This window comes from Oncorhynchus kisutch, linkage group LG23 (genome assembly GCF_002021735.2).
Source record: "Oncorhynchus kisutch isolate 150728-3 linkage group LG23, Okis_V2, whole genome shotgun sequence".
In the NCBI taxonomy this organism is placed as follows: Eukaryota; Metazoa; Chordata; class Actinopteri; order Salmoniformes; family Salmonidae; genus Oncorhynchus; species Oncorhynchus kisutch.
The window spans coordinates 33,121,477-33,147,640 of NC_034196.2; the positions used below are offsets into that span (position 1 = coordinate 33,121,477).

Here is a 26,164-nt window from a genome sequence, read left to right on the forward strand (position 1 = left end):
TTGGAGCACATACAGGTTTATTTTCATTATGCACTAAACGGAAGAAAACTGACTGAAACACGGAGGAACTACTTGGACTTGTCATAAGAGACGTTCATTTTCTGTTGCATGCCCTAATGATCATGGCCCGGATGTGCCCATCAACTGGAGACAGAAGATGAAAAGATAGCATTAGCTGTCCTTCATTGGGAGAAACTTCATTTTCCTGTCATGTTTAATTTCACTCCCTCAAACAGATTATAGTTTGATAAATACTCCAAATGCTACGCACAGGGCACACACTGGTTGAATTACATTGAACCAATGTGGAATACAAGCTGAATTGACATCTGTGCCCAGTGTGTGTATTCAATTGCCTATAATGCTATGCTGCATTTCCCATTTGCAGTGTTAGTACAGTAGATTTTGGCTGTGTGGTGATTGGAGGGTTAAAATGATTGGTTGAGAAAAATGCCTGACCAAAATCCATATTTCTGTGTAAATCAGATGTTTATATATAGAAACAAAATGAGCAAGACAAGCAGAAAAGCCAAACAAATTTATTTACAGACACAATATAAAGATGATCCAGAATATAGGTTTTGTATCACTGTTCAAGCTGTATTCATTCTATCCATTCATTTTCAGACCAATTCTTCTACTTAGTTCTTTTTTTACTCTATAAAATGTATGATATTTTGTGATTCTGAGTCAAACTGAAAAGGTTTAATGTGCTCATACAGATTGAATAAATGTACCTTGTGCATTTTATCTTTTACACACAATCTGTGTGACTGAGTTACAGGTGAAAGAATCGTCCACATTTTTTAGGAGTAATGTCTTTTAAATATCATGGTAATTTGGGGCATTGCATGTACAGAAGAACAGTCCTATGTTTTCAGTTCAGTCAGCAACGTTCCTCTTCTCTGTCACAGTTAAACACAATAAATATTCATAGAAACATACAGCATTCCAAGGCCGAGATCCACAATGCTTTCAAGGGTACATTGTCACAAAGGGAAAATGACACGATGCAGTGACAATAATTATCTTATTTCAAAATGGGCCGATAATAGTCATTCCTTTCCATCATCTGTGAAAAAGTGCATCCATCACTCAATTCTCTTTTAAAATCTATTCAAGGTTCGGTGATGTAAAAGGTTCCATCTCTCGCCGTGCACTGGGAGCTTTAGCAGAAGCTGATCATTGTAAACATATTTCAGTGGTGGTTGCAGGCACACACAAAGCAAATAATACAGTATCATCATGCACAGCATCACGAGTATGCAAATGGAATTATAGAATATTAAGTCATTTCAACAGCAGAAGTGAGCCTTTTCTTAATGAGGTTACACTGTCAGCAGACAGTTAGACCAAGAGTTTGTTTGATATGATCATCCGTTAGATAAGTGATGCAGGGGTGAATTGCATATCTGAGAGAGGATTTGTACAGTAAGGCAGCGTGGTTTTAAGACATGAATGACAGCGACAAATCAGATTGCTCAACAGTACCCAATAACTAGGGCCAGGGTATCTTTTTTTGACTATGTGACCTGACCAGGAAAACCTCAAAGCCCTAGTTACAGGCTATAACATAATATAGGCTACAACTAGGACCTAGAGTGTTCCCAGTCAGGTCCCAAGGTGAGGAAACACTCCTGGCCATGCAGAGTGACTAGGACTGTCTGTTCTGGAGGTCAGAGATTTTACTATAGTGGTGGAGATTATAAAATATTAAATCATCTGGCCTTTGTCCAAAAACAGCGAGCAATTAAAACACCACCATTTCACATCAATAATATCCAAGGATATATTCCAGCGTTTGGCAAGGTAGTTATACAGAAGAAAGTGGACCTGTGAAAAAGGTAATCTCTGGTCAGGAGTGTTAACAGTGTTTTATATGAAATATTTACCCATGTAAAACAGGTTAATGTAGCTGGACAACAGAAAGTTGAACTGTTGGATCTTTGAAGATATATTTTGGATTTGCTACAACATCAATAGTGTTCAGGCTTTTTACACAGACATACATAAAAGCTGCCTCACCCACAGTGTCTGAGAAAGATAGCACATAGGTGGGTGGGAATCACAACACAGGAAGTGGCAAAGACAAGGTACAGGAGGAGGTGAGGGACACACAGAGTGGCCCTATATCAGTGTAAATACTTGTGCAACGTTGAGTTCAAATCTGTACAGCAGTAGTACCACCGAGCCACTAAGATTTCACAAAAACGACATCACTAGGAAAGACCACTTTACATTAAAACAAGCAACCTACATTAACAGAATCAGAAATACCGGCGGTCATTGGAGTTGCTTTTTCAGCAAGAGAGTAAGAAACACATTAAGTAGACAGTGTTTGCATTAAAGCAAGCAACCTCCAATTCATGGAGCTACTGTAGAGAGCCCAGATATACGGTGTGAGTTTAAAAGGCTCTTGTCAACTGTAAGAAAAAAAACTTTGTACCTTTCAATTAAGATATGAAAAATGTACAACAGACAAAAACAGATGGTGACAGACAACAGACAAAAACAAATGGTGACTCCCCACGATACATTGCGGTTTGGGCGTGACTCTGGTTCACAATCACGTGCAGGCTCCCGAGTGTACATGGAGGATGCCTCGCGTGTGCATGTGCAGGAAGTTAAAGATCTCGTGGGGCATAGCGTGGAACCCGGGGCGGGGCTTGACGTTGTCGTAGTAATGGTGCGTGATGAAGATGCCTGAGGGGTTCATGGGAAATGCCCAGAAGCCGTATAGGTGGACCTCCTCGCACAGTTCCATGGCGGCGGTGACCAGCATCAGGCCGCTGCTGAGGCGTTTGGCGCGGACACCCTGGACACCCCAGAAGCGCTGGACGTTGAGCAGGTACTGAGGATGGAAGAAGAACACACCCCTCTGGGAGTCAAAGTCGTCTAGCATGTACTTTACTCGGAAGGAGACATCAGTGTTACGCGTGTTGTAGAAGGCGGGTAGGACCACCGACGAGTTCTCATAGTTCTGAAGAACCTCATAAAATGGCCGCCGCCACTTCTCTAGCTTCTGGAACCTGGTGGAGGAGGAGAGTCGAGGTAAGTGATTCGTGTTTAAAAGGAGGGAAAGGGGGTGTGTGTTTGAGAGGAGCAGATGTGAGTGCTGCAGCTCTGTACCCCAACATTACATTTCACTAAGTGCACACCCATTGTAACTGCCTCTGTTAATACATTTCAAGTCTAGATGTTCTGTCTGTCTGTGTGTGTGTGTGTATGTGTGTGGCACAATGACAATGCAATGGCAATATACTTTTTTTGGTGACATAGCCTACAGTACCTCTCTGTTATAATACTTGGATTAATCGTCACCAGATCTGTTTTGGAGCCAACATCAGCAGAATACTTCTCGCTGATGGGTGGTATGTTGCATCTTTGAAGGAAGGAGAATTATTCACATTATTCAATGCAGATTCTGAGAAGACCTGAGCAGATTGAAAGTCGTTCAATACTAGATCTTGCCATGTGAAATCTGCAGACCAAAATAAATCAGCTCAAGTGATGCTGGTAAATATTTTTAGCACTACGGGATGAAGATGCTGTGTACCTAAACACAAAATCTGCTGAGTCAATTTCCTTCCCACATTTGCTGTTCTTGATGATTCCTCCGTTTCCAACAACAGCACATTTCTTGAACTGGGACTTGGAGTACGGCATGTCCTTTAAATGAAACGGAACCAGTGTCAGTTCCATCACTTTAGGGTGGAAGGTATAGCATTGGATGCATGGATGACAGGTAGTCTTACAGGATGCTATACTATATATTGTTATAGTTGGAACACTCACGTCGGGGAACATCTTGAAGACCTCAGTAGTGATGGGCAGGATGCCACTGGTGTCCACCTCATACCTCAGCTTGGTGCCTGCTGGGGTGTTCCTCTTGGTGGTGAACAAGAAGGAGGGTGCATTACAGCAACGCGACAGAGACATCCTAGTGGAGAGAACAAAAGAAGGACGGCGTTCCTGTCGGATCCAAACAAACTGTAGTCGAACAAGGCTGCTGGAGAAACGAGCAACACAGCAGGCCTGGTCCTTGAGGAACAGAACGTTGCACCCCTGCAATAGAAAGTCTCTCTAGAAGTTGGGTTACAGTCACACAATAAAGATTGCTCAGATGTCTCTCTCTATATATCAGGCTATGCGATTGGTACTATAGGTCGATCTCAAATAAAACGTCACAATAAGGTGCAGAGCGTTGGATTTTCCTGCTGGGGGGCAAGCTGACCCCTAACTTTACTAAAACCATTGACAACTGTGTGCCGTTTTCAAGGGATTGCTAAATAAAAGTTAACTATTAGGTTGTAATGTTTATATTTTAATATACTTGAATTACCATGCAAAACAATTGTGCACATTTAGCTCCGTCAGACTTATACAGTAAGTAGCTGCATGCTTTTCAGTGAACATCAATTGATCATGTAATTTCAGATATGTGAGGGACGATAGGCTATCATTAATTGGATATTTGAGTGATATAAAATAAAAAGTGAACTATACCTGACAAGTATGAGTGGTTTAGGTTTTTCCCATCCTTTGTGGGCTCTGAAATTTTGTACAGTTGGCTAAACATAGTAATAATTCGATATTTTGTTGTAGGCAGAACACATCGGAGTAGGATTCTATTGCATTGAAATGCATGTCCCAGCCCGTACTCTACACAGACCGGCATAGCATAACCAATCAGAGCTTCAGTATCCCTATATGCAAAAATACCATTGCCATATATGGATCTGTGCCATTCACTTTGAATTGGACTGTGTTTACAGAATAAGCTGTCGTGAGTAAGCCGTTTTGAGATCAGAGCGAGAGCTGTATGTAGCTGTGTGTGCACATTTGATCATATCCTTTGCTAGTTAGTGAGTTATTAACCCAGTTATAGCTAGTAGTCAGCAATGGGGGAGTGATTGCTTCCTAAAAGAGCACAAAACATTACATTCCTAGACCTCTTTGAAAAGCAAGTCAGGTAAAGGGCTTGCTTCTCTTAAAGGTGCCGTATTGAATAAGCGAAGTAGCCAATAAGCAGAGGGTAGCATCATTTGTCTGATTTTCTACAATAATGGTATCGAATAATAATGCATTTTATTGTGTAAAGTGGTTTCTTGCATCAAACAACATTTTCAATCACCTCCTTGTCTGAAGGACAAGTGGATAAACAGGTTAATGTGAATCCCTACAATCCCTTTTTAAAAAGTCTCATGGAATGTAGGCCTACATTGAACACCACACATTTGCTGCTACTGTAGACTGAATGATAGAACAGCTATTGTCGTGTTAAAATGTTATGGGATGCATTTTCTCTGTTGTTTTTGATGGTAGGTCACTCTGGTAGGCCTACATTATGATCAAATAGCCACAGTAGTCTACTTGATCAGTGTCTGAAACTGTAACTTAAAGCGGGTACAGCCTCAGTGTTCACAGTAAATGTGCGCTGGAAGTTGCACAGAATTTTCACAACGTTCAAGTTGTGCTCAGCAGACCTGAAATTTGCTCAGTGCCCAAAAAATGTGGGGGAACATTGGGCTAAATTAACTTTTTGTCCAACCAGCGTAGGCTTACTAATCATGAAAAGCATTCAGCTACTTGAGGTGTAGCTCTGATGATAGAAATAAATGTGGAATAATAGGACATGTGTAGCTCTGATGATAGAAATAAATGTGGAATAATAGGACATGTGTCGCTCTGATGATAAAACTAAATGTGGAATAATAGGACATGTGTAGCTCTGATGATATAAATAAATGTGGAATAATAGGACATGTGTCGCTCTGATGATATAAATCAATGTGGAATAATAGGACATGTGTAGCTCTGATGATATAAATAAATGTGGAATAATAGGACATGTGTCGCTCTGATGATATAAATAAATGTGGAATAATAGGACATGTGTAGCTCTGATGATAGAACTAAATGTGGAATAATAGGACATGTGTAGCTCTGATGATAGAACTAAATGTGGAATAATAGGACATGTGTAGCTCTGATGATAGAACTAAATGTGGAATAATAGGACATGTGTTGCTCTGATGATAGAACTAAATGTGGAATAATAGGACATGTGTAGCTCTGATGATAGAACTAAATGTGGAATAATAGGACATGTGTAGCTCTGATGATAGAACTAAATGTGGAATAATAGGACATGTGTAGCTCTGATGATAGAACTAAATGTGGAATAATAGGACATGTGTAGCTCTGATGATAGAACTAAATGTGGAATAATAGGACATGTGTAGCTCTGATGATAGAACTAAATGTGGAATAATAGGACATGTGTAGCTCTGATGATAGAACTAAATGTGGAATAATAGGACATGTGTAGCTCTGATGATAGAACTAAATGTGGAATAATAGGACGTGTAGCTCTGATGATAGAACTAAATGTGGAATAATAGGACATGTGTAGCTCTGATGATAGAACTAAATGTGGAATAATAGGACATGTGTAGCTCTGATGATATAAATAAATGTGGAATAATAGGACATGTGTCGCTCTGATGATATAAATAAATGTGGAATAATAGGACATGTGTCGCTCTGATGATATAAATAAATGTGGAATAATAGGACATGTGTAGCTCTGATGATAGAACTAAATGTGGAATAATAGGACATGTGTAGCTCTGATGATAGAACTAAATGTGGAATAATAGGACATGTGTAGCTCTGATGATAGAACTAAATGTGGAATAATAGGACATGTGTAGCTCTGATGATAGAACTAAATGTGGAATAATAGGACATGTGTAGCTCTGATGATAGAACTAAATGTGGAATAATAGGACATGTGTAGCTCTGATGATAGAACTAAATGTGGAATAATAGGACATGTGTAGCTCTGATGATAGAACTAAATGTGGAATAATAGGACATGTGTAGCTCTGATGATAGAACTAAATGTGGAATAATAGGACATGTGTAGCTCTGATGATAGAACTAAATGTGGAATAATAGGACATGTGTAGCTCTGATGATAGAACTAAATGTGGAATAATAGGACATGTGTAGCTCTGATGATAGAACTAAATGTGGAATAATAGGACATGTGTAGCTCTGATGATAGAACTAAATGTGGAATAATAGGACATGTGTAGCTCTGATGATAGAACTAAATGTGGAATAATAGGACATGTGTAGCTCTGATGATAGAACTAAATGTGGAATAATAGGACATGTGTAGCTCTGATGATAGAACTAAATGTGGAATAATAGGACATGTGTAGCACTGATGATAGAACTAAATGTGGAATAATAGGACATGTGTAGCACTGATGATAGAACTAAATGTGGAATAATAGGACATGTGTAGCTCTGATGATAGAACTAAATGTGGAATAATAGGACATGTGTAGCTCTGATGATAGAACTAAATGTGGAATAATAGGACATGTGTAGCTCTGATGATAGAACTAAATGTGGAATAATAGGACATGTGTAGCTCTGATGATAGAACTAAATGTGGAATAATAGGACATGTGTAGCTCTGATGATAGAACTAAATGTGGAATAATAGGACATGTGTAGCTCTGATGATAGAACTAAATGTGGAATAATAGGACATGTGTAGCTCTGATGATAGAACTAAATGTGGAATAATAGGACATGTGTAGCTCTGATGATAGAACTAAATGTGGAATAATAGGACATGTGTAGCTCTGATGATAGAACTAAATGTGGAATAATAGGACATGTGTAGCTCTGATGATAGAACTAAATGTGGAATAATAGGACATGTGTAGCTCTGATGATAGAACTAAATGTGGAATAATAGGACATGTGTAGCTCTGATGATAGAACTAAATGTGGAATAATAGGACATGTGTAGCTCTGATGATAGAACTAAATGTGGAATAATAGGACATGTGTAGCACTGATGATAGAACTAAATGTGGAATAATAGGACATGTGTAGCACTGATGATAGAACTAAATGTGGAATAATAGGACATGTGTAGCTCTGATGATAGAACTAAATGTGGAATAATAGGACATGTGTAGCTCTGATGATAGAACTAAATGTGGAATAATAGGACATGTGTAGCACTGATGATAGAACTAAATGTGGAATAATAGGACATGTGTAGCACTGATGATAGAACTAAATGTGGAATAATAGGACATGTGTAGCTCTGATGATAGAACTAAATGTGGAATAATAGGACATGGAGGATTCCAGATTTCCTGCATATTACCTACTGATTCCTTTTTATTGAAAACTAGTTCCTGGAATTTTGCAACGCTAGTCAAACTAGATGGAGATGGATCAGGTTGATAATGAGTAGAAGTACAACAAAGGAGGAGGCTAATGTGTGTGATGTACGGTAGAAGACCATTAATAACGCAATCTCTGTGATGCCTTGAGGGTCAATTGTGCTTACTTGAAGTTGTTAGTCTCCACCATGTTCTGCTGCCACTTGCACACCTGCAGGTTCCTCCATCTCTCAAACAGCTCCGACGTCTTCACCCTGGCAGGCAGCCAGGGAAACCCCACATAAACACCAGACAAAGAGAAGAGTCAAGTGATCCATGTATGTTTAAGAATAAGGAAATGGTCCTATACCAGACACTGAGTGTATAAAACACTAAGGACACCTTCCTAATATTGAGTTGCACCCACTTTTGCTCTCATAACAGCCTCAATTTATTGGGGCATGGACTCTACAAGGTGTCGAAAGCGTTCCACAGGGATGCTGGCCCATGTTGACTCCAATGCTTCCCACAGTTGTGTTAAGTTGGCTGGATGTCCTTTGGGTGGTGGACCATTCTTGATATGCATGGGAAACTGTTGAGCGTGAAAAACCCAGCAGCGCTGCAGTTCTTGACACAAGCCAGTGCGTCTTGCATCTACTAACATACCCCGTTTAAAGACACAAATCTTTGTCTTGCCCATTCACCCTCTGAATGGCACACACACAATCCAGGTCTCAGTTGTCTCAAGGCTTAAAAATCCAGCTTTAACCCGTCTACTCCCCTTCATCTACATCATAGCTTTCACCTGAAGTCACCTAGTCAGTCTATGTCATGGAAAGAGCAGGTGTTCTTAAATGTTTTGTACACTCAGTGTAGGTTCAGTATATGGTCACAATGAGGGGGTGGAAACTGCACAGGTATATAAAACTGACCAACAGGGGGACAGGGCTGCATGGGGCTACACTACAGCATGCTACGTGGCTCTGCTCTATAATATGAATATTAAACACGCGCTGAGGTGTAACATGAGAATGACACTGGATTTTGTGGCTCTGGGATTAGCATTGCGCCCAGGCACTCCCTCTGACTGACGCCTTGAGTCCACCGTCTTGAGGAGAAGATGGTGATAGCCAGAAATAGGTCTCTGAATATCTCCCCTTGAACTGACATTCCCCCTTGATGACTGTGGCATTTGACTTGCTCAGGGAGGTAAAGCACCAGAGGGCTTGATGTAGTGTAATGAAAGCCAGTCACTGTACTGTCACTGCTGGCAGAGCCATGGGTGGTTGTCTGTCTGCTTCCTGGCACACTGCCCCTCAGCAAGCTCCTCTTACAGGTGTGATAACTAGCTGGAACAGCCTCAAGAACACGTAGGACGGTGTGGAACAGCTTCAAGAACACGTAGGACGGTGTGGAACAGCCTCAAGAACACGTAGGACGGTGTGGAACAGCCTCAAGAACACGTAGGCCTGTGTGGAACAGTCTTAAGAACACGTAGGACTGTGTGGAACAGTCTTAAGAACACGTAGGACTGTGTGGAACAGTCTTAAGAACACGTAGGCCTGTGCGGAACAGTCTTAAGAACACGTAGGACTGTGTGGAACAGTCTTAAGAACACGTAGGCCTGTGCGGAGCAGTCTTAAGAACACGTAGGCCTGTGCGGAACAGTCTTAAGAACACGTAGACCTGTGCCGGAGTCTGTTCTAGAGGTAGAGCTGCTGCTGATTGTACATCTCCATGGCGACAGCAGCTCAAAGCCAGTCTGGACCACTTTCCCATCTATCTTATTTGTCTGTATCTACCACACTATCATCAAATCATTCTTTACAACAATAACAAATAAAAGAACAAGGGATGGGCCTGAATGTTGGAACTGAGTGCACAGGCTTTGTTGTTTCATCTAAGATCTGAATTAGAAACTAATTTCAGAAAGAACACAAACCAGCAAGACACACAGCCCCTGGAGGACCATATCTGCCCATCACTGCATTCCTAACACAGGCGATACACTCACATGGTCAGGACTTTGACATCCATAATCTCCTGTCTGAGCTCTTTACATGCAGTGGAGTTGTAGTCATAGGATCCATCGTATGAATCCAGATACCTGGAGGGATTGTCACAGTCAACATAACGATTACACAATAATCAACAATAATATGGAACAGACTGGGCCACAAAACACATAGCACAGTGGGTTCTGGAAAATATGTGATAAATTGTGATACACTTAACTGTATTCCATTACAATTGGCTATACTTTATGTATTATTATTATTCATCTTTAATGTAAAGACATTGTTGTGAGATGAGTGGCAGGTGTGATATCATTCCTATGGGTAGGGGACCCACAATATGTATCCTGGACACTTTTTTGTCACCAACTACCAAAGTTGGTGACAAAACAGAAAGTGATACAATTTCTCTGTTTTGTTTTCAGATTTTAAACATTCATTATTGTATTTTGACATGGGAATTTGGACTTGACATGGGGTACAACAATTAACACTGACATTCTCTTAACAAAAACAAGAGTCATTGTAAACAACAAAAAGTGTGAAATACATAGTGAGAAAGGGGGGGTGGGGGGGGGGGGGGTAGAAAAACCTTGTGGTAAATTGTGAGAAAATATGATCAGATCCTGATGGCAGGAGCACCTAGAACGCACAACCTTTATCATGGAGGTGTGTCTGTGTCTTATGACATGTACAGTATGTTGGTTAGAGTGAACTGCACAACTGTACAGTATGGAAAATGACTATTGTATGATGCCAATGGCGAATAATGGGCAGGCTGTTTCACTGCATAGGGCAGACACAGAAAACTTACCCACATGGCACAACTGGTTACAACGACGTCATTAGGACGTCGCTTATGCCGCTATAGTCAAGTTGCACACAGCTTTTATTTTCCATGTCTTTTGAACAACCAAGAAGGCCTCTTTGTCTGGTTGTATTAGATCTGATTGTCTGACCAGATAACAACCAAAATATGACATCTTTCCCATGATGGCTTGGTCTTGTCATGAAAGGGCGTCTTTATCCAGTTGTAACAAATACCTATTTGTTGTACTCTGGTTATAAGATGTGTTCTCCACCAGTTTACAACAAGAACATTACATCTTTAAGACTTCATGTGCCACATGTTGCTTGCTGGGTAGCCTGAGGTCATCAGTCCCTGTGTGGGCTAACCATAGCGTGGTCTCGTTTTTCTACAGATCTCTATGCATGTAGAAATAAAACTGAGGAAGATCACATGAAAATCGGTTGGTCCTACATTTGTACTTATTACCTATCTGGTATGAAAAGCACACCCACATACATACACATATACATGCACATGCATACACAATTATCATGTACATACTGTACACAGTCATCATTCTCACTCAGATTCAAACCATTTCAGAAGATTTTACACCTCATTGAACTATACAAATACTTATCATAGATATATTGAGAAATCTTGATTGGACAGATACAACCTTTTACATGCTTGAGAGGCTTGAAAACCTCTTAACAAGAGGTTTCGGACAAGGAAATAAAGAAACATTATACAGGAAATGGTATAAAACAAAACAAACATATAATAACATCTGTTTAATATGGTGGTAGTGATTGTGTGACATTTGAGACAAACACAATGACATATAAAGAGAAGTAAACTAAAGAAAAGTGAAGACATGGTCGTCATTTTAGATGACAGAAAGGATTCGACCAAGATTTCGCAACTTCTCCTCCCTTTTGAGATCATCATCACCAGCTGCAGAAACAAACCCAAATCTGTGCATCCCTGTCAGGCCAGGCGGAGAGCCACACGAGAGAGTCAAATCTCCCTCTAGGTGTATTTAAATAGGTTTGTAATGGATAATGCTATTGATCCATGTATAAGCTTTGGAAAGGGCTGCCCTCTCTGGCGCCTGGGCTGGTGGAGTCAGCCTCAGGGGCACCAGGAAAGGTGGAACGCTAAGGGCTCCTAATACATATTGAGAAGGTGCTTTCTATTCGGAGCATCTTTGAAAGTAGATAGCAAATAGGTGATGTTGAGTATCTCACTACAGTCACTCCCAACAAATGGAATTCTGTCTACTGGAGGGACAGAGGGAGTGGCTGCCCAGCGGGCAAAACTGGTTGCAATGACATTTTGTACTGTTGTTTTTTTTACCAACCATCAAAATATGTCCATCTGGTTGTAATTTGGCTATACGACCAGATAACAACCAAAAAATGTATTTCCAATCACATCTTCATGTCGTCTTTACCTGGTTGTAATCTCTACCATACCAGAAAAACTATTTACAGCCAAAAAAATTATATCACGTATCAAACTTTGTCCGCTGGGTGAGGGGTAAATCAGTTGAATCCAAGATGGCAGTGATCACAAATGTACAACACCAATGGATGAATTTGTAGAGCAAATACTATCTCAGTGAGATAGGATGAGGTGGAGAATGCTTGTGAAAAATATGACTGGTGTGGTAAAGCATGATTGATGTGGCTGTTGAAATACATTTCATTGAGGTTAAAACACAAAAGGACAACATGGGTGACATGACAGAAAAATGCATTTGAACAAGATGCTGGGACAAAATCAAAATGAGAAAGGAAAAATGAAGCTGGTAATGCAGTGTATTTTGGATTGGCTTGTTATTGAGTAGATACTGAAGTGACCTAGAGCAGCATGTCTCTATTGAAAAAAACCTTATGTAAAACATACCTATTTCCTATTTAGACTGAGATCTATAGCATCTTAGCTTCATTTGGTTAAGCGCTAATGATGAAACCAGAATAAGTATTGTAGCCTAGAAGAGAGGACTGATTGTTATTTTAGATCATCCATGACACACGGGCTTTCTGCCATCCGTGAGGGATGGTCAGATGGAAAAGGGCCTATTAATAACCCGCGTGTTATCACGCCTAGTGACATTAGGTCCTCGAAGCACTGAAGCCAGAGACCTGCTGGGAAAGTGTCATATTTTTGTCTTCTCATAAGAGGAAAACAAAAGGAAAGGTAATCCAGGTAGGTAGCAGAGAGAGACGATGCAGATGTGAGAAGAGGAGATAGGGGAACAGAGAGACGTGTCCACTATGTATATGACATACACACAGAGCTGTGCAGAACGCATGAACACACAGTTTGAGGAGGAAAGGCGTTTGAGAGATGGATGCTGAATGGGACACAGAGGTACAAGGAGCAGCCGTGGTCCAACCAGCTTCTCGGGGGGATGGGCGTTAGGGTTTGAGGGTCACGGAGGGAAGGGGGGGGGGGGGTCAGACAACATGCAAGAGCAAATCTGGAGTGCAACCACCACTGAAAATATGACAGTTTAATCCTTTCAGACCAATGAAAAAGAAAGAGGCATTCTTGGGTTTCTGTAAAAGTACTTAAAATGCCTTCAGACTGGCCTACCTTGGCGAGCGTTTTTTTTTCTTCTTAATATCGGCTAGGCAGGGTGTGACTATTACGGAGCTCTGTGAATCTGGCTGAAAATTCTGACGGAAACATCTGTCAACATGCAGACAGGTAAGTTAGTTAAACGTCAGTGTGAATGGGTCCTGTGTCATCATCACCCTTGCAAACATCTCTACCAGGATTCCTCAGAAATGCAAAACAAGCAGAAGCAAAAAAAGAGTTAAGTATGTGTTGCTGACTTCGTCTCTCTACTGGTTAGTTAGTACAGCAAATTGGTTGGTTATACTGGTTATGCATTACGAGTGGAGGCTTCTAAGGCCCAGGCCACACATGCAGGGGGCTGGGACATCAGCAGGAAATGGCATGTTCTCTCTCTCTCTCTCTTTTTTCTTTCTTTTTCTCACAGGGGTGTTGTACAGTCAGTCAATTACGTTGGAAATGTACCTTTTCTTCCCATTTCTGGCAGGCTTCAGAGATCCATCATCCGAGAAATTAACAGGGCCGGTCCAATTTCCTGTCTCGTCTCCTTTGAGTCGGCTAAACTGTTGCGCACTATTAAGAAAATTAGTCAGTTTATTTGGGGTTTATTGTGCGTTAAGTACCTGAGAACTAACAGTCAGCCAAACATAGACACGCACACAGACCGATACACAAACACTTCCATGTGTGCATGTATGTACACAAACGCACACACACTCCTATACACAATGCACATTTGTGCAAGCAAGCACACACAGACACCATACAGAGGGATCAGCATTTGGCTTAGTATACCAAATCAAACATGGTTAGAATGAACCTAGATAATGTGTGCATGGTTGAAGTGATGACGCATCTAGAGTGTAAAAGGAAAAGTGGCACTCAGTAACACATTTGTAATAAATTAATAAAAACACCCGGTCACCACATATTGATTACAGAATATTAAAATGAAGAGGGGCAAATAATTAAATGTACAAATGTGCCTTGTACGTCAAATCTTACCAAAGAATAATGATAGGCTACATAGCGATTATTATTTTATTTTTTTACACAACCAAAAATGTGTTTTAAAAAATCAGAAGGGGATAAATAAGTCCAAGCTCAGACTGAATAACAACGTGCATACGAGTCTGGCCATCTGGTGTGGTTCTTGGTGCCGATTCCTCACATCTGAGAATGGCATGCAATGCAGACGCACTAATGTCTCAGCTATCTCTGCTGCAGAGCAGTGGAACAGAAAACACACTTGGGTTTAAAACAGTGTGTATCATTTGTTATGTTTCTTTATGACATGAAATAAAGATGCTTCACTTGGTCCATTCATTGTGGTTAAACAGGTCAAACTTAGGTTAGTTGACAAAACTCCGTAGTCTCACACAGGTCTAAAACCCCTAATCAGTCACCATTTCCGGGTGGTTTGTCCAATCTGCAGAATATCTTAGTTCTGTAGGTATAGAGTACTTTTCCCATTAGGCTCATGCACAGTCTGAAAAACCAAAATGCATTATATAAATCTGAATCACATGTTTATGGTTAAGGGGTTACATAGAGAACAGACAAACTGAAAGATACTTAACGGTTTACAGACAAAAGCGTCATTAAGACCAACATTGAAAGGTGCATAGCACCTGTACCCTCCCAAGCCACAACGCTGACCCCTACTAGACTAGACTCATTTCATTCAAAGACTAACTGTTTTGCGTAAGAGGGACATGTTTGATTTAATTCATCATATGTGTAGAGTAAAGGCATGACCCAACTCACAAAAAAACTAAAACATTTGAGCATTCATGCCATTGTGCATTTAATCCTTTGTTTCTGGTCCATTAAGGCCTGGTGGACAGCACAGTGTAGCACTACAGTGTACTGGCAAATAATCTTACACATAAAGCCTATCTGTAAGCACATTATGTGATCAAATTAACACTGCTTTTTGGGACGCATGTCATTATTGCAGGAGCCACTTAAAAACCTCAATGACACCCCCCCATGGCTGTTGCAGTCAGGGTGGAGTGCAATAAAACAGGACATGGATTTAATGGATCTGGATCTTCTATGTGATGCTCCTAAATTAAAGAAACCATGCAGCGGGTGCAGCCACTGCACACCTGCAGACCATCAATTATCTACAGTAGAGCAGTAGAGGCTGGTGGGAGGAGCTATAGGAGGACGGGTCATTGTAATAGCTGGAATGGAATAAATGGAACGGTATACAACCACGTTTGATGCCGCTCCATTAACTCCATTCCAGCCATTACAATGAGCCCATCCTCCTATAGCTCCTCCCACCAGCCACTGCTTCAGAGGGATGCAGTGTCTCTAAAAAGGCCAAACAGTTTCTTTCCCAACAAATTAACTGCTGACTTGGTTCCTAAAAATACTGAACCTGACCTATCTGATCCACCATTTCATCCTAATTAAAATCCCTGATGTCACACGGCAGTGTTGATATTGGTGAAGTCGCCTCCCGGGTGGTACAGTGGTTGAGGGCGCTGTACTGCAGCGCCAGCTGTGCAACCAGAGACTCGCGCCCAGGCTCTGTCGTAACCGGCCGTGACCGGGAGGTCCGTGGGGCGACGCACAATTGGCCTAGCGTCGTCCAGGTTAGGTAGCTGTTGGCCGGTAGGAATATCCTTGTCTTATCATGCACCAGCAACTACTGTGGCGGGCTGGGCACACTATGCCCATAGTGGGCACCACTATGGGTGGGTTAGCGCGCACTGTGCCCAGCCCGTGTTTCCTCCGACACATTAGTGCGGCTGGCTTCCGGGTTGGATGCACGCTTTGTTAAGAAGCAATGCGGCTTGGTTGGGTTGTGTATCGGAGGACGTATGACTTTCAACCTTCGTCTCTCCCGAGCCCGTACGGGAGTTGTAGTGATGAGACAAGATAGTAAATAATTGGATACCACCAAATTGGGGAGAAAAACGGGCTAAAAACAAAAACAAACAAAAATATATTGGTGAAGTCATTCTACAGACATTAAAGAGCTATTGCTATCAGTTTTTCTTCCTGTCCGTTGAGCTAAGCGTCTGTCAATTTTAATATTATATTAGGCGTACCCAAATCATTGAGGGTAAAACAAAGTCTTCAAAATTAAAAAGATCACAGCTGCAAAAATATTAAATAGTATTGGAGGACTTTGCTGCTGGTTATTCTCACATACTCTGTCGTCAATTTATTTTACTAGGCAAGTCAGTTAAAAACAAATTCTTATTTTCAATGACGGCCTAGGAACAGTGGGTTAACTACCTGTCAGCTCGGGGATTTGAACTTGTAACCTTTCGGTTACTAGTCCAACGCTCTAACCACTAGGCTACCCTGCCACCCCACTGTCATTATTGCATTGAAGCTTAAGTGTACCTTGTCAGCTCGGGGATTTGAACTTGCAACCTTTCGGTTACTAGTCCAACGCTCTAACCACTAGGCTACCCTGCCGCCCCACTGTCATTATTGCATTGAAGCTTAAGTGTCTCTAGTATTATCTTTTCCAGACCCACAGAATTTGGCCAATTGCAAAAATGGTTTACTGAGATCCTGGGGCATGAGAGAATCTCATGAGATTGAGACTCATGTACTCAGGCATCGTTTGGCTGGGCTACGTGTTGGGAGGGGTTGGACCTGTTGCAACGACTTTAGCTTGTTGTCATCGTTTCAGCATGGGGGGACGAGAATATCTCACAGTGACATAATTTTCAAGACTTTCTCTCTCTCTCTGTGTTACTGTGTAGCAAAATGGCTGCCGTTGTTGCCCACTGGCTGGGTCCGTTGTGACTGTAGCCCATTCCCCTCTGTTCCAGTCGGTGTGCTAGGAGTGCGGTGCAGGAAGGCAGATAGATAGGTAGATAGAGATATTGCTGGGGCTGGATTCATGCCATCTCAGCCATAGTGTCAGGATGCCATGAATCCATAGGATGTCATCAGAGTAGTCCGCGCAGGACACACACACAGGTGAGGGGGCACAGTTAGAATGCAGCACATGTATGTTTGTTGTAAGGCAAAGTCATAATGCACTGTCTGAGGGGGGGGGGGGGGGGGGGGGGGGGGGGGTTTAGTGGGACAATTGTTCTTATTTTCTTATTTTGGGAGGGGGGGTTAATTATCTGAAGATGAAAATATCTCTGCTTCTCAGCATCTGCTCGTCTCACAATGAAAAACATCCCAGAGGATAATGCAGAGTCAATGCCTTCCAGTGATTAATAATAACATCTTTCACTATGGGTGCTACTAGCTAAAATAGATTGCATAAGAAAAGGTCTAATCCCTATTAGAAAAGATATTGCTGTTGCAAAGGTGTTACAAAACCTCTTAGGAATGCATTGCAGCAACAGTGCATGGCTATGTGTGCATTGAAGCCCACAGGGTAGTAACTAATATTAAATATGACAATAACCCTGTGACATAACATGTAGAAATGATCAACATTTAGTGAAAATACTGATCAATAAACTGCATCAAGAGATAATTTTTGGTTTTTACTGTGATATCAGCAGATATCCAAGCCTTATGTAAGAAGATGCATGACCAGTACAGCTGAAAATCAAAGACAAAATCAAATAAAACGGAGTACACTGTCATAAACAGCTGGAGCACTGTGTATGGCATGAATGTGATGCTTCATTTTCAGAAAAATATCAAACAGAAATATCATGAGAATAGTGTCAATATGCTACTGGAAAATGGAAGGCTGATTGCTATTGTTCTTTTCAGCCATTTAGCTTATTTTCCCCTTCATGCAGCAAATACTACAACCACTAGGCTACTCCCACATTTACACTGAATTACAATAATGACAGTATTAATAGGCCTACAATTATAACAATAACAGAGACATTTGCTTCACAAAATTGAAAAATATCAGGCTGTCCCTTACATTTCAACATTATGCAATTGTTAACAATTGAGTCTTGCAACCTCCTCTTCAGATGAATGGCAAATAATTTTACTTGGGCCTATAGGCTACATCTAGAATATATTTCACAGCGCTTACCTTTTAATGTAGTTTTTGCCATAAAGAATCTGTTGTAAAAGTGTAACCAGTCCAAATGCGCAAATGAATATAAAACAAAGCGACCTATTGCCGAGTAAATCTCTACCCGACGTAGGGTCGGAGTATCCCATTCTTCGGCGCAGCATCCACTGTTGCCCAAAACTCCAGAATTAGCCTTCTCTCCGCGCAGCATTCAGAATCAATCACACAGGTTTATCGTGAAAGCATTCGTGAGGACATTGTCCAAATGTCTTTATGATATGTTTACTAACCTATCCTTCGCTGCGGTCACAGCATTGATCTCATTGGCCTACATAAATCATAGAAATATAGGCTACGATTCCGGAAGGAAAGTGATTTGGTTAGAAATTGTAGAATACAAATATTCTGGTATTTTGCAAGGCTGATGGTACACAAAACATGAAATGTTTCGTCAAAAATGCCTGACATTTCTTTGAGATCAGGGCGATAACCTCTCGAATGGGAGGTGCGCTCGATCGAGAGGCTGGACAGACAATGGCAGGCAATGCAGATGGATGGAATTCTTTCTTTTGCCCAACGCAGTTAAGCAAAAACCACGCCCGGTTATTCAGAGGGGCGTTCTACAACGCTGTGAGCTCTCTCCAGGTTCGGAAGTGAATATCACGTACCGCAAAATTCAGTCACTGATTAATATCAATAACATGGACCGAGCTAGCCATTACCGTCCCTCAGCGCTCAAAGATATATTCAATGGCTGTAACATAGCGTATTCAACTGAATGAGTTGTATTTGATTTAACCAGGCAAGTCAGTTAAGAACAAGTTCTTATTTACAACGCTGGATCAATTGTGCGCAGCCCTATGGGACTTCCAATCACGGCCAGATCTGATGCAGCCTTAGTCCACTGCACCACTCGGGAGCCCATGATTAGCGAATAAATATTTGAGAAATTATGAATAATAAGCATATGCTTTTACCTGATAATAGAATACTAATGATAATATAACAACTTCCAATAACGTTAAGTAGCCTAGGTTCATTTAGCGGACCTTCAATTGAAGGAATTCAGCAGAGTTCTCAGACATTATTACAACTTGAAACTCTGAAAATAAATACATGGGCAAATGTTACCAAATGTAACAGTATAGCTTCCGTCCCTCTCCTGGCCTCGAACCAGGGACCCTCTGCACACATCAACAACTGCCTCCCACGAAGCATCGTTACCCATCACTTCATAAAAGGCGCGGCCCTTGCAGAGCAAGAGGAACAACTACTTCAAGGTCTCAGCGAATGACGTCACCGATTGAAACGCTATTAGCGCGCACCCGCTAACTAGCTAGCCATTTCACATCGGTTACACAAACATGATAATAACAGGCCTGCTAATTGTTAAATTACACTTTCCATCCTTACCTTGGAAGGTCACTGTCTCTGCGCTGAACGCCTGTGATTGAGACAACGCTAGCTAGCCAATGGGAGCGTAGTAGAACGTCCCTCTGAATAACGGGGTTTGGTTTTGGCTTAACTGCGTTGGGAAAAAGACGCAGATATTCCAGTCTCATTTACCAGTGTTCCTTCCACCGTGAGGATGGGCTAGCTGAGTTAAATACTTAAGACAACATGATCAAAAATAATGAACTAGCCTAGCCTATATACGAAAGAGCTCAAGAATGGCGTGAAGTGAAGCACAGTTTGGTGTTGCTGATAATTGCAGCTTCTTTCCATTACAGCAGACTGGTCCAGAGATGCTGATGCTGATACTCTCTCTCTCTGTCTGTCTCTCTTGCTCTCTCTTTATTTCCAAACAGACAATCATTAGCTACTCCTAGACCTTTCACTCACTTCCGGTTGAACGCGGAACTAGGAAGAGCTTGGTTTTGTTGTTTAAAAAAAAAAAGTTTGTTGTTTTGAAAGTGTATTGGAAAGTTCTTAGTAGCTAGCTAACTTTTTAGTTTGGATCTCGCGACGCAGTTGGCATCAGTTGCTGGGACTGCTAGTCTCTGTTCAGTGATCCTGCCAACCAAGGAAAGGGTCCGAGGAGCTATTTGGGCTTGCTAGCTGCATATCAAGCAAGCAGGTTTTCTTGAGGGCTTGAACGCAGCCCGTGACGCGGTTAGCCATTGTGACTGGGACCATGGATTGTCTCTGGTTTATGGCTGTCTAGATCCCTGCAGTTTGTTGTTTTCAATCTTCCCTGTAACCTGCCCTGTCATGTACTAAACTGATACAAATTTCTGATGAATGGTTGAAAATAATTGGAAAATAGGAAGATTGTGAGAGCTGTACTGTTAGATTTCAGTCCAGCCTTTGACATTATTGACCGTAACCTGTTGTTGAAAAAACATATGTGTTATGGCTTTTCAACCTCAGCTCTGAATCCACAAAAAGGCAATCTATCTAATAGAAATGAAAGGTTTTAATTTAATGGAAGCTTCTCTAATGTCAAACATTTAAAGTGTGGTGTACCGCAGGGCAGCTCTCTAGGCCCTTTACTCTTTTCTATTTTTACCAATGACCTGCCACTGGCATTAAACAAAGCATGTGTGTCCATGTGTGCTTATAATTCAACTATATATGCATCAGCAACCACAGCTAATGAAGTCACTGAAACCCTTACCAAAGAGTGGCAGTCTGTTTTGGAATGAGTGGCCAGTAATAAACTGGTCCTGAAAATCTCTAAAACTAAGAGCATTGTATTTAGTACAAATCATTCCCTTAGTTCTAGACCTCAGCTGAATCTGGTAATGAATGGTGTGGCTTTAAGGAAGTGGATGGCTGCAAATGTTCTACTTTTAAACTCGGACAAAACAGAGATGCTTGTTCTAGGGCCCAAGAAACAAAGAGATATTCTGTTGAATCTGACAATTAATCTTGATGGTTGTACAGTCGTCTCAAATAAAACTGTGAAGGACCTCGGCGTTACTCTGGACACTGATCTCTCTTTTGATGAACATATCAAGAATGTTTCAAGGACAGTTTTTTTCCATCTACGTAACATTGCAAAATTCAGAAACTTTCTGTCCAAAAATGATGCAGAAAAATGTATCCATGCTTTTGTCACTTCTAGGTTAGACTACTGCAATGCTCTACTTTCTGTCTACCCGGATAAAGCACTAAATAAACTTCAGTTAGTACTAAACACGGCTGCTAGAATCTTGACTAGAACCAACAAAATTGGTCATATTACTCCAGTGTTAGCCTCTCTACAATGGCTTCCTGTTAAGGCAAGGGCTGATTTCAAGGCTTTACTGCTAACCTACAAAGCATTACATGGGCTTGCTCCTACTTATCTTTCTGATTTGGTCCTGCCGTACATACGTACACGTAAGCTACGGTCATAAGACGTAGGCCTCCTAACTATCCCTAGAATTTATAAGCAAACAACTGGAGGCAGGGCTTTCTCCTATAGAGCTCCATTTTTATGGAATGGTCTGCGTACCCATGTGAGAGACGCAGACTCGGTCTCAACCTTTAAGTCTTTACTGAAGACTCATCTCTTCAGTGGGTCATATGATTGAGTGTAGTCTGGCCCAGGAGTGGGAAGGTGAATGGAAAGGCTCTGGAGCAACGAACCGCCCTTGCTGTCTCTGCCTGGCCGGTTCCCCTCTTTCCACTGGGATTCTCTGCCTCTAACCCTATTACAGGGGCTGAGTCACTGGCTTACTGGGGCTCTCTCATGCCGTCCCTGGAAGGGGTGCATCACCTGAGTGGGTTGATTCACTGATGTGGTCATCCTGTCTGGGTTGGCGCCCCCCCTTGGGTTGTGCCATGGCGGAGATCTTTGTGGGCTATACTCAGCCTTGTCTCGGGATGGTAAGTTGGTGGTTGAAGATATCCCTCTAGTGGTGTGGGAGCTGTGCTTTGTGGGTGGGGTTATATCCTTCCTGTTTGGCCCTGTCCGGGGGTGTCCTCGGATGGGGCCACAGTGTCTCCTGACCCCTCCTGTCTCAGCCTCCAGTATTTATGCTGCAGTAGTTTATGTGTCGGGGGGCTAGGGTCAGTTTGTTTTATCTGGAGTACTTCTCCTGTCCTATTCTGTGTCCTGTGTGAATCTAAGTGTGCGTTCTCTAATTCTCTCCTTCTCTCTTTCTTTCTCTCTCTCTCGGAGGACCTGAGCCCTAGTACTATGCCCCAGGACTACCTGACATGATGACTCCTTGCTGTCCCCAGTCCACCTGACCGTGCTGCTGCTCCAGTTTCAACTGTTCTGCCTTATTATTATTCGACCATGCTGGTCATTTTATGAACATTTGAACATCTTGGCCATGTTCTGTTATAATCTCCACCCGGCACAGCCAGAAGAGGACTGGCCACCCCACATAGCCTGGTTCCTCTCTAGGTTTCTTCCTAAGTTTTGGCCTTTCTAGGGAGTTTTTCCTAGCCACCGTGCTTCTACACCTGCATTGCTTGCTGTTTGGGGTTTTAGGCTGGGTTTCTGTACAGCACTTTGAGATATCAGCTGATGTACGAAGGGCTATATAAATAAATTTGATTTGAAACATTTGAAAAGCTTATAGAAAGACTATAGCCTCCTTAATGACAAAAAAGCATCCTGCAAAATCCACACTTGCATCATTCTTTTGATTAGACTAGGTTGTGTTTGGTTGTAGGTTGAAGTTTTGGTGTTTTGGGCCCGAATCATTTTCCCTCAACACTTCTATCCCATGTTTTTTTTACTCTGTGTGTAGGCCCACCCCATATAAATGTCATACCACTAGGCCTACGTGTATTTCCTCTTTCCCAATAAGATGTTTAAAGTGAATTGGCATATTCCTAAATATCAATGATGAAAATTCTCAGTAGGCTATTCAAGGACTATTTGGGAGCATAGGCCTACTCAAAAAGGCTATAGGGAGGGAAAGAAATTGAGCTAGGGTAGACCGGGGCTAAATGTAACATAGTTACAGTGAGTAATGGTAGCTAAGACACATATATTGTTTGTATAAAATGTTTTTAATCAAACCAACAAAAAAAATACTCAAACAACATACATATCTCAGCTACCATTACTCACTGTAACTACGTTTCTGGGACATGCCGGTCGTTTACAATTCAAACCAAAAGTGTCAGAGGTGAAATGTTACAATTAACCCAGTAGGTGTGGTTAAATGTAACAGTCTTTGATCCTAAAAATAAGGGGTAATAAAACAACAAAATTATTTGAAACAAATATTTGGATGAAAACACAAAATTGATAAACAAATTATAATATTTTTTTTACCAACTTTTTCTCTCCAATTTCGTGATTACCATCTCGTATCATCGGTGCAACTCCCCAACGGGCTCGGGAGAGGCGAAAGTCAAGTCATGCTTCCTCCGAAACATGACATGCCAAACCACACTTCTTAACACGCGCTCACTTAACCAGGAAGCCAGCTGCACCTGTGTCGGAGGAAACTGTTCAACTGATGTTCGAAATCCACCTGCAGGTGCCCGGCCCACCACAAGGAGTTGCTAGAGCGCGATGAGCCAAGTAAAGCCCCCCCCGGCCAAACCCTCCCCTAACCCAGAGGACACTGGGCGAATTTTGCGACACTCTATAGGACTCCCGATCATGGCCAGTAATGCCACAGGATCAAACCCCAGGCTGTAGTGACACCACAACACTGCGATGCAGTGCCTTAGACCCCTGCGCCACTCGGGAGGCCCAAAACTAAATATTTTAATTTGACCAAATATTTATTTATTTATAATTATCATTCAAAAGAATGAATTTGACTTTTTATATTTTTCAAAGTTATTAACTTGGTTGTACTGGGATACTTTATAGGAAGAAGTTACATTTTATATCACTATGTGAATGTGTCTAAAAACAATATAAAATACCATAGTATTTGTTGTAGGTGCACTAACCACGATACAACTAATCTGAGTTTTGTGCGAAAATACAATAATTACTGTCAACTATACCACTCAAAATACCTTTTCTTACTGATAAAAATGATTGAAGTGATAATGCCAGAGAAGCCGGTGTTTGGAGGATATATTGACACTGGTGTTAGGCCCGACACGAAGTCCAAGGCTGGCTAACCATGCAAATATATCCTTCAAAGGCGGTCTTCGACTGCATTATCTTTCTTATAGAATGGGTTACCAACATGTGATTTCTATATTTTAATAAAAAAAAATGTTATCTTGATTCATTTATTCATACTATTTCATTCTTCCACAAGATATAGTACCGACACAAACCTAGGGTTGCTACCCAAGCCGGCTGGTCATTTGTTCTATTGGTTTGGTTGTTAGAGACATTCTACGGCTAACTTACAGCCAGAATAAGAGCAAAGTAGCTACCTTTGCATTAGTTTAAGCTGTTTTCTAGTGACATTTATTTGGATACATCCATAACAGGACAATGACTGTTAGCACACAGCCAAGACAATGCAGCAGTGGCTTCGGGACGAGTCTCTGAATGTCCGAGTGGCCCAGCAAGAGCCCGGACTTGAATCTGAGCAAACAGCTCTAGAGAGACCTGAATCGTGCTGACTTTGTTATGTCATTGTGCAATGACATTACGTAGAATACACAATAACGTTACTCAAATTGAAAAATATGATCTCTGAAAAATGATTTGACATGTTAGTTTAGATTTTTTTGTTCATTAGCATATAGTTTTATTTGTAAAAGTAATACACATTGTTATTTAGAAAGAACTCATTGAACAAGTACACATTATTTATTTTCTTTTTAACTAGTAAACCTACACATTCTGAACAAATATAGTTTTAAGCAGTGTATTGGTGTAACGGCTGTTGGAAGGAGAGGGCCAAGGTGCAGCGTGGTACGTGCTCATACTTTTATTTGAACTGAACACTGAAACAACAAAAACAAAGAACAAACGAAACCGAAACAGTTCTGCCTGGTGCAGACAAAAACAGCTACCTACAAAACACAGGTGGGAAAAGGCTACCTAAAAATGATTCTCAATCAGACACAACGATAGACAGCTGCCTCTGAGAACCACACAGAAATAGATAACATAGAATGCCCACCCCAACTCACGCCCTGACCAAACCAAAAGAGAGACATAAAGGGATCTAAGGTCAGGGTGTGACAGTAACCCCCCCAAAGGTGCGGACTCCGGCCGCAAAACCTAAACCTATAGGGGAGGGTCTGGGTGGGCATCTATCTGCGGTGGCGGCTCTTGTGCGGGACGTGGACCCCGCTCCACCTTAGGCTTGGCCCACTTGGAGGGCGCCTCTGGCAGCGGGCCCCGGGAGAGGACTCACCAGGCTGGGGAGACATACAGGCGGCCTCCTCCTTGGCCGAGTCACCGGACACACTGGGCTGTGGAGGCGCACTCGAGCGCAGAGCTTGCCTCACCTGTTCTGGATGGATGCCAGCTTCCACCCGGCAAATGCGGAACGCTGGCACCGAGCACACCAGCCTGTGAATGCTCGGCCAAGACACAGTGCGCATCACCCCATAGCACGGGGCCAGACCAGTCACATGCTTGCCCCAGTAAGCACGGGGGAGTGGGCTCAGGTCTCCAACCTGACTCTGCCACACTCCCCGTGTGCCCCCCCCCCCGCTCTCCTGGCTGCCTCCACCTGTTCCCATGGGAGGCGATCCCTTCCAGCCAAGATCTCCTCCCATGTGT

The 26,164-nt window shown here is 41.9% G+C and overlaps 1 protein-coding gene across 3 annotated transcripts; it reads right to left on the reverse strand.

The window, feature by feature from the left end:
• Positions 1-523: 523 nt before the first annotated feature.
• On the reverse strand, positions 524-19,315 carry st8sia5 (ST8 alpha-N-acetyl-neuraminide alpha-2,8-sialyltransferase 5). 3 transcript variants are annotated; one of them, XM_031802992.1, is made up of 9 exons: positions 18,583-19,315; positions 14,055-14,162; positions 13,608-13,703; positions 10,213-10,305; positions 8,387-8,473; positions 3,796-3,940; positions 3,557-3,669; positions 3,290-3,382; positions 524-3,029 (listed from the first exon to the last, which is right to left on the reverse strand). In XM_031802992.1, the coding sequence occupies exons 1-9, from the start codon at positions 18,726-18,728 to the stop codon at positions 2,567-2,569; spliced, it is 1,344 nt and encodes a 447-aa protein (XP_031658852.1). In that variant the 5' UTR covers positions 18,729-19,315; the 3' UTR covers positions 524-2,566. The 3 variants fall into 3 exon arrangements, with proteins under 3 accessions (XP_031658852.1, XP_020314018.2, XP_031658853.1); XM_020458429.2 differs by lacking the exon at positions 13,608-13,703 and having other exon boundaries at positions 18,583-19,275; XM_031802993.1 differs by lacking the exons at positions 13,608-13,703; positions 14,055-14,162 and having other exon boundaries at positions 18,583-19,269.
• Positions 19,316-26,164: the final 6,849 nt, after the last annotated feature.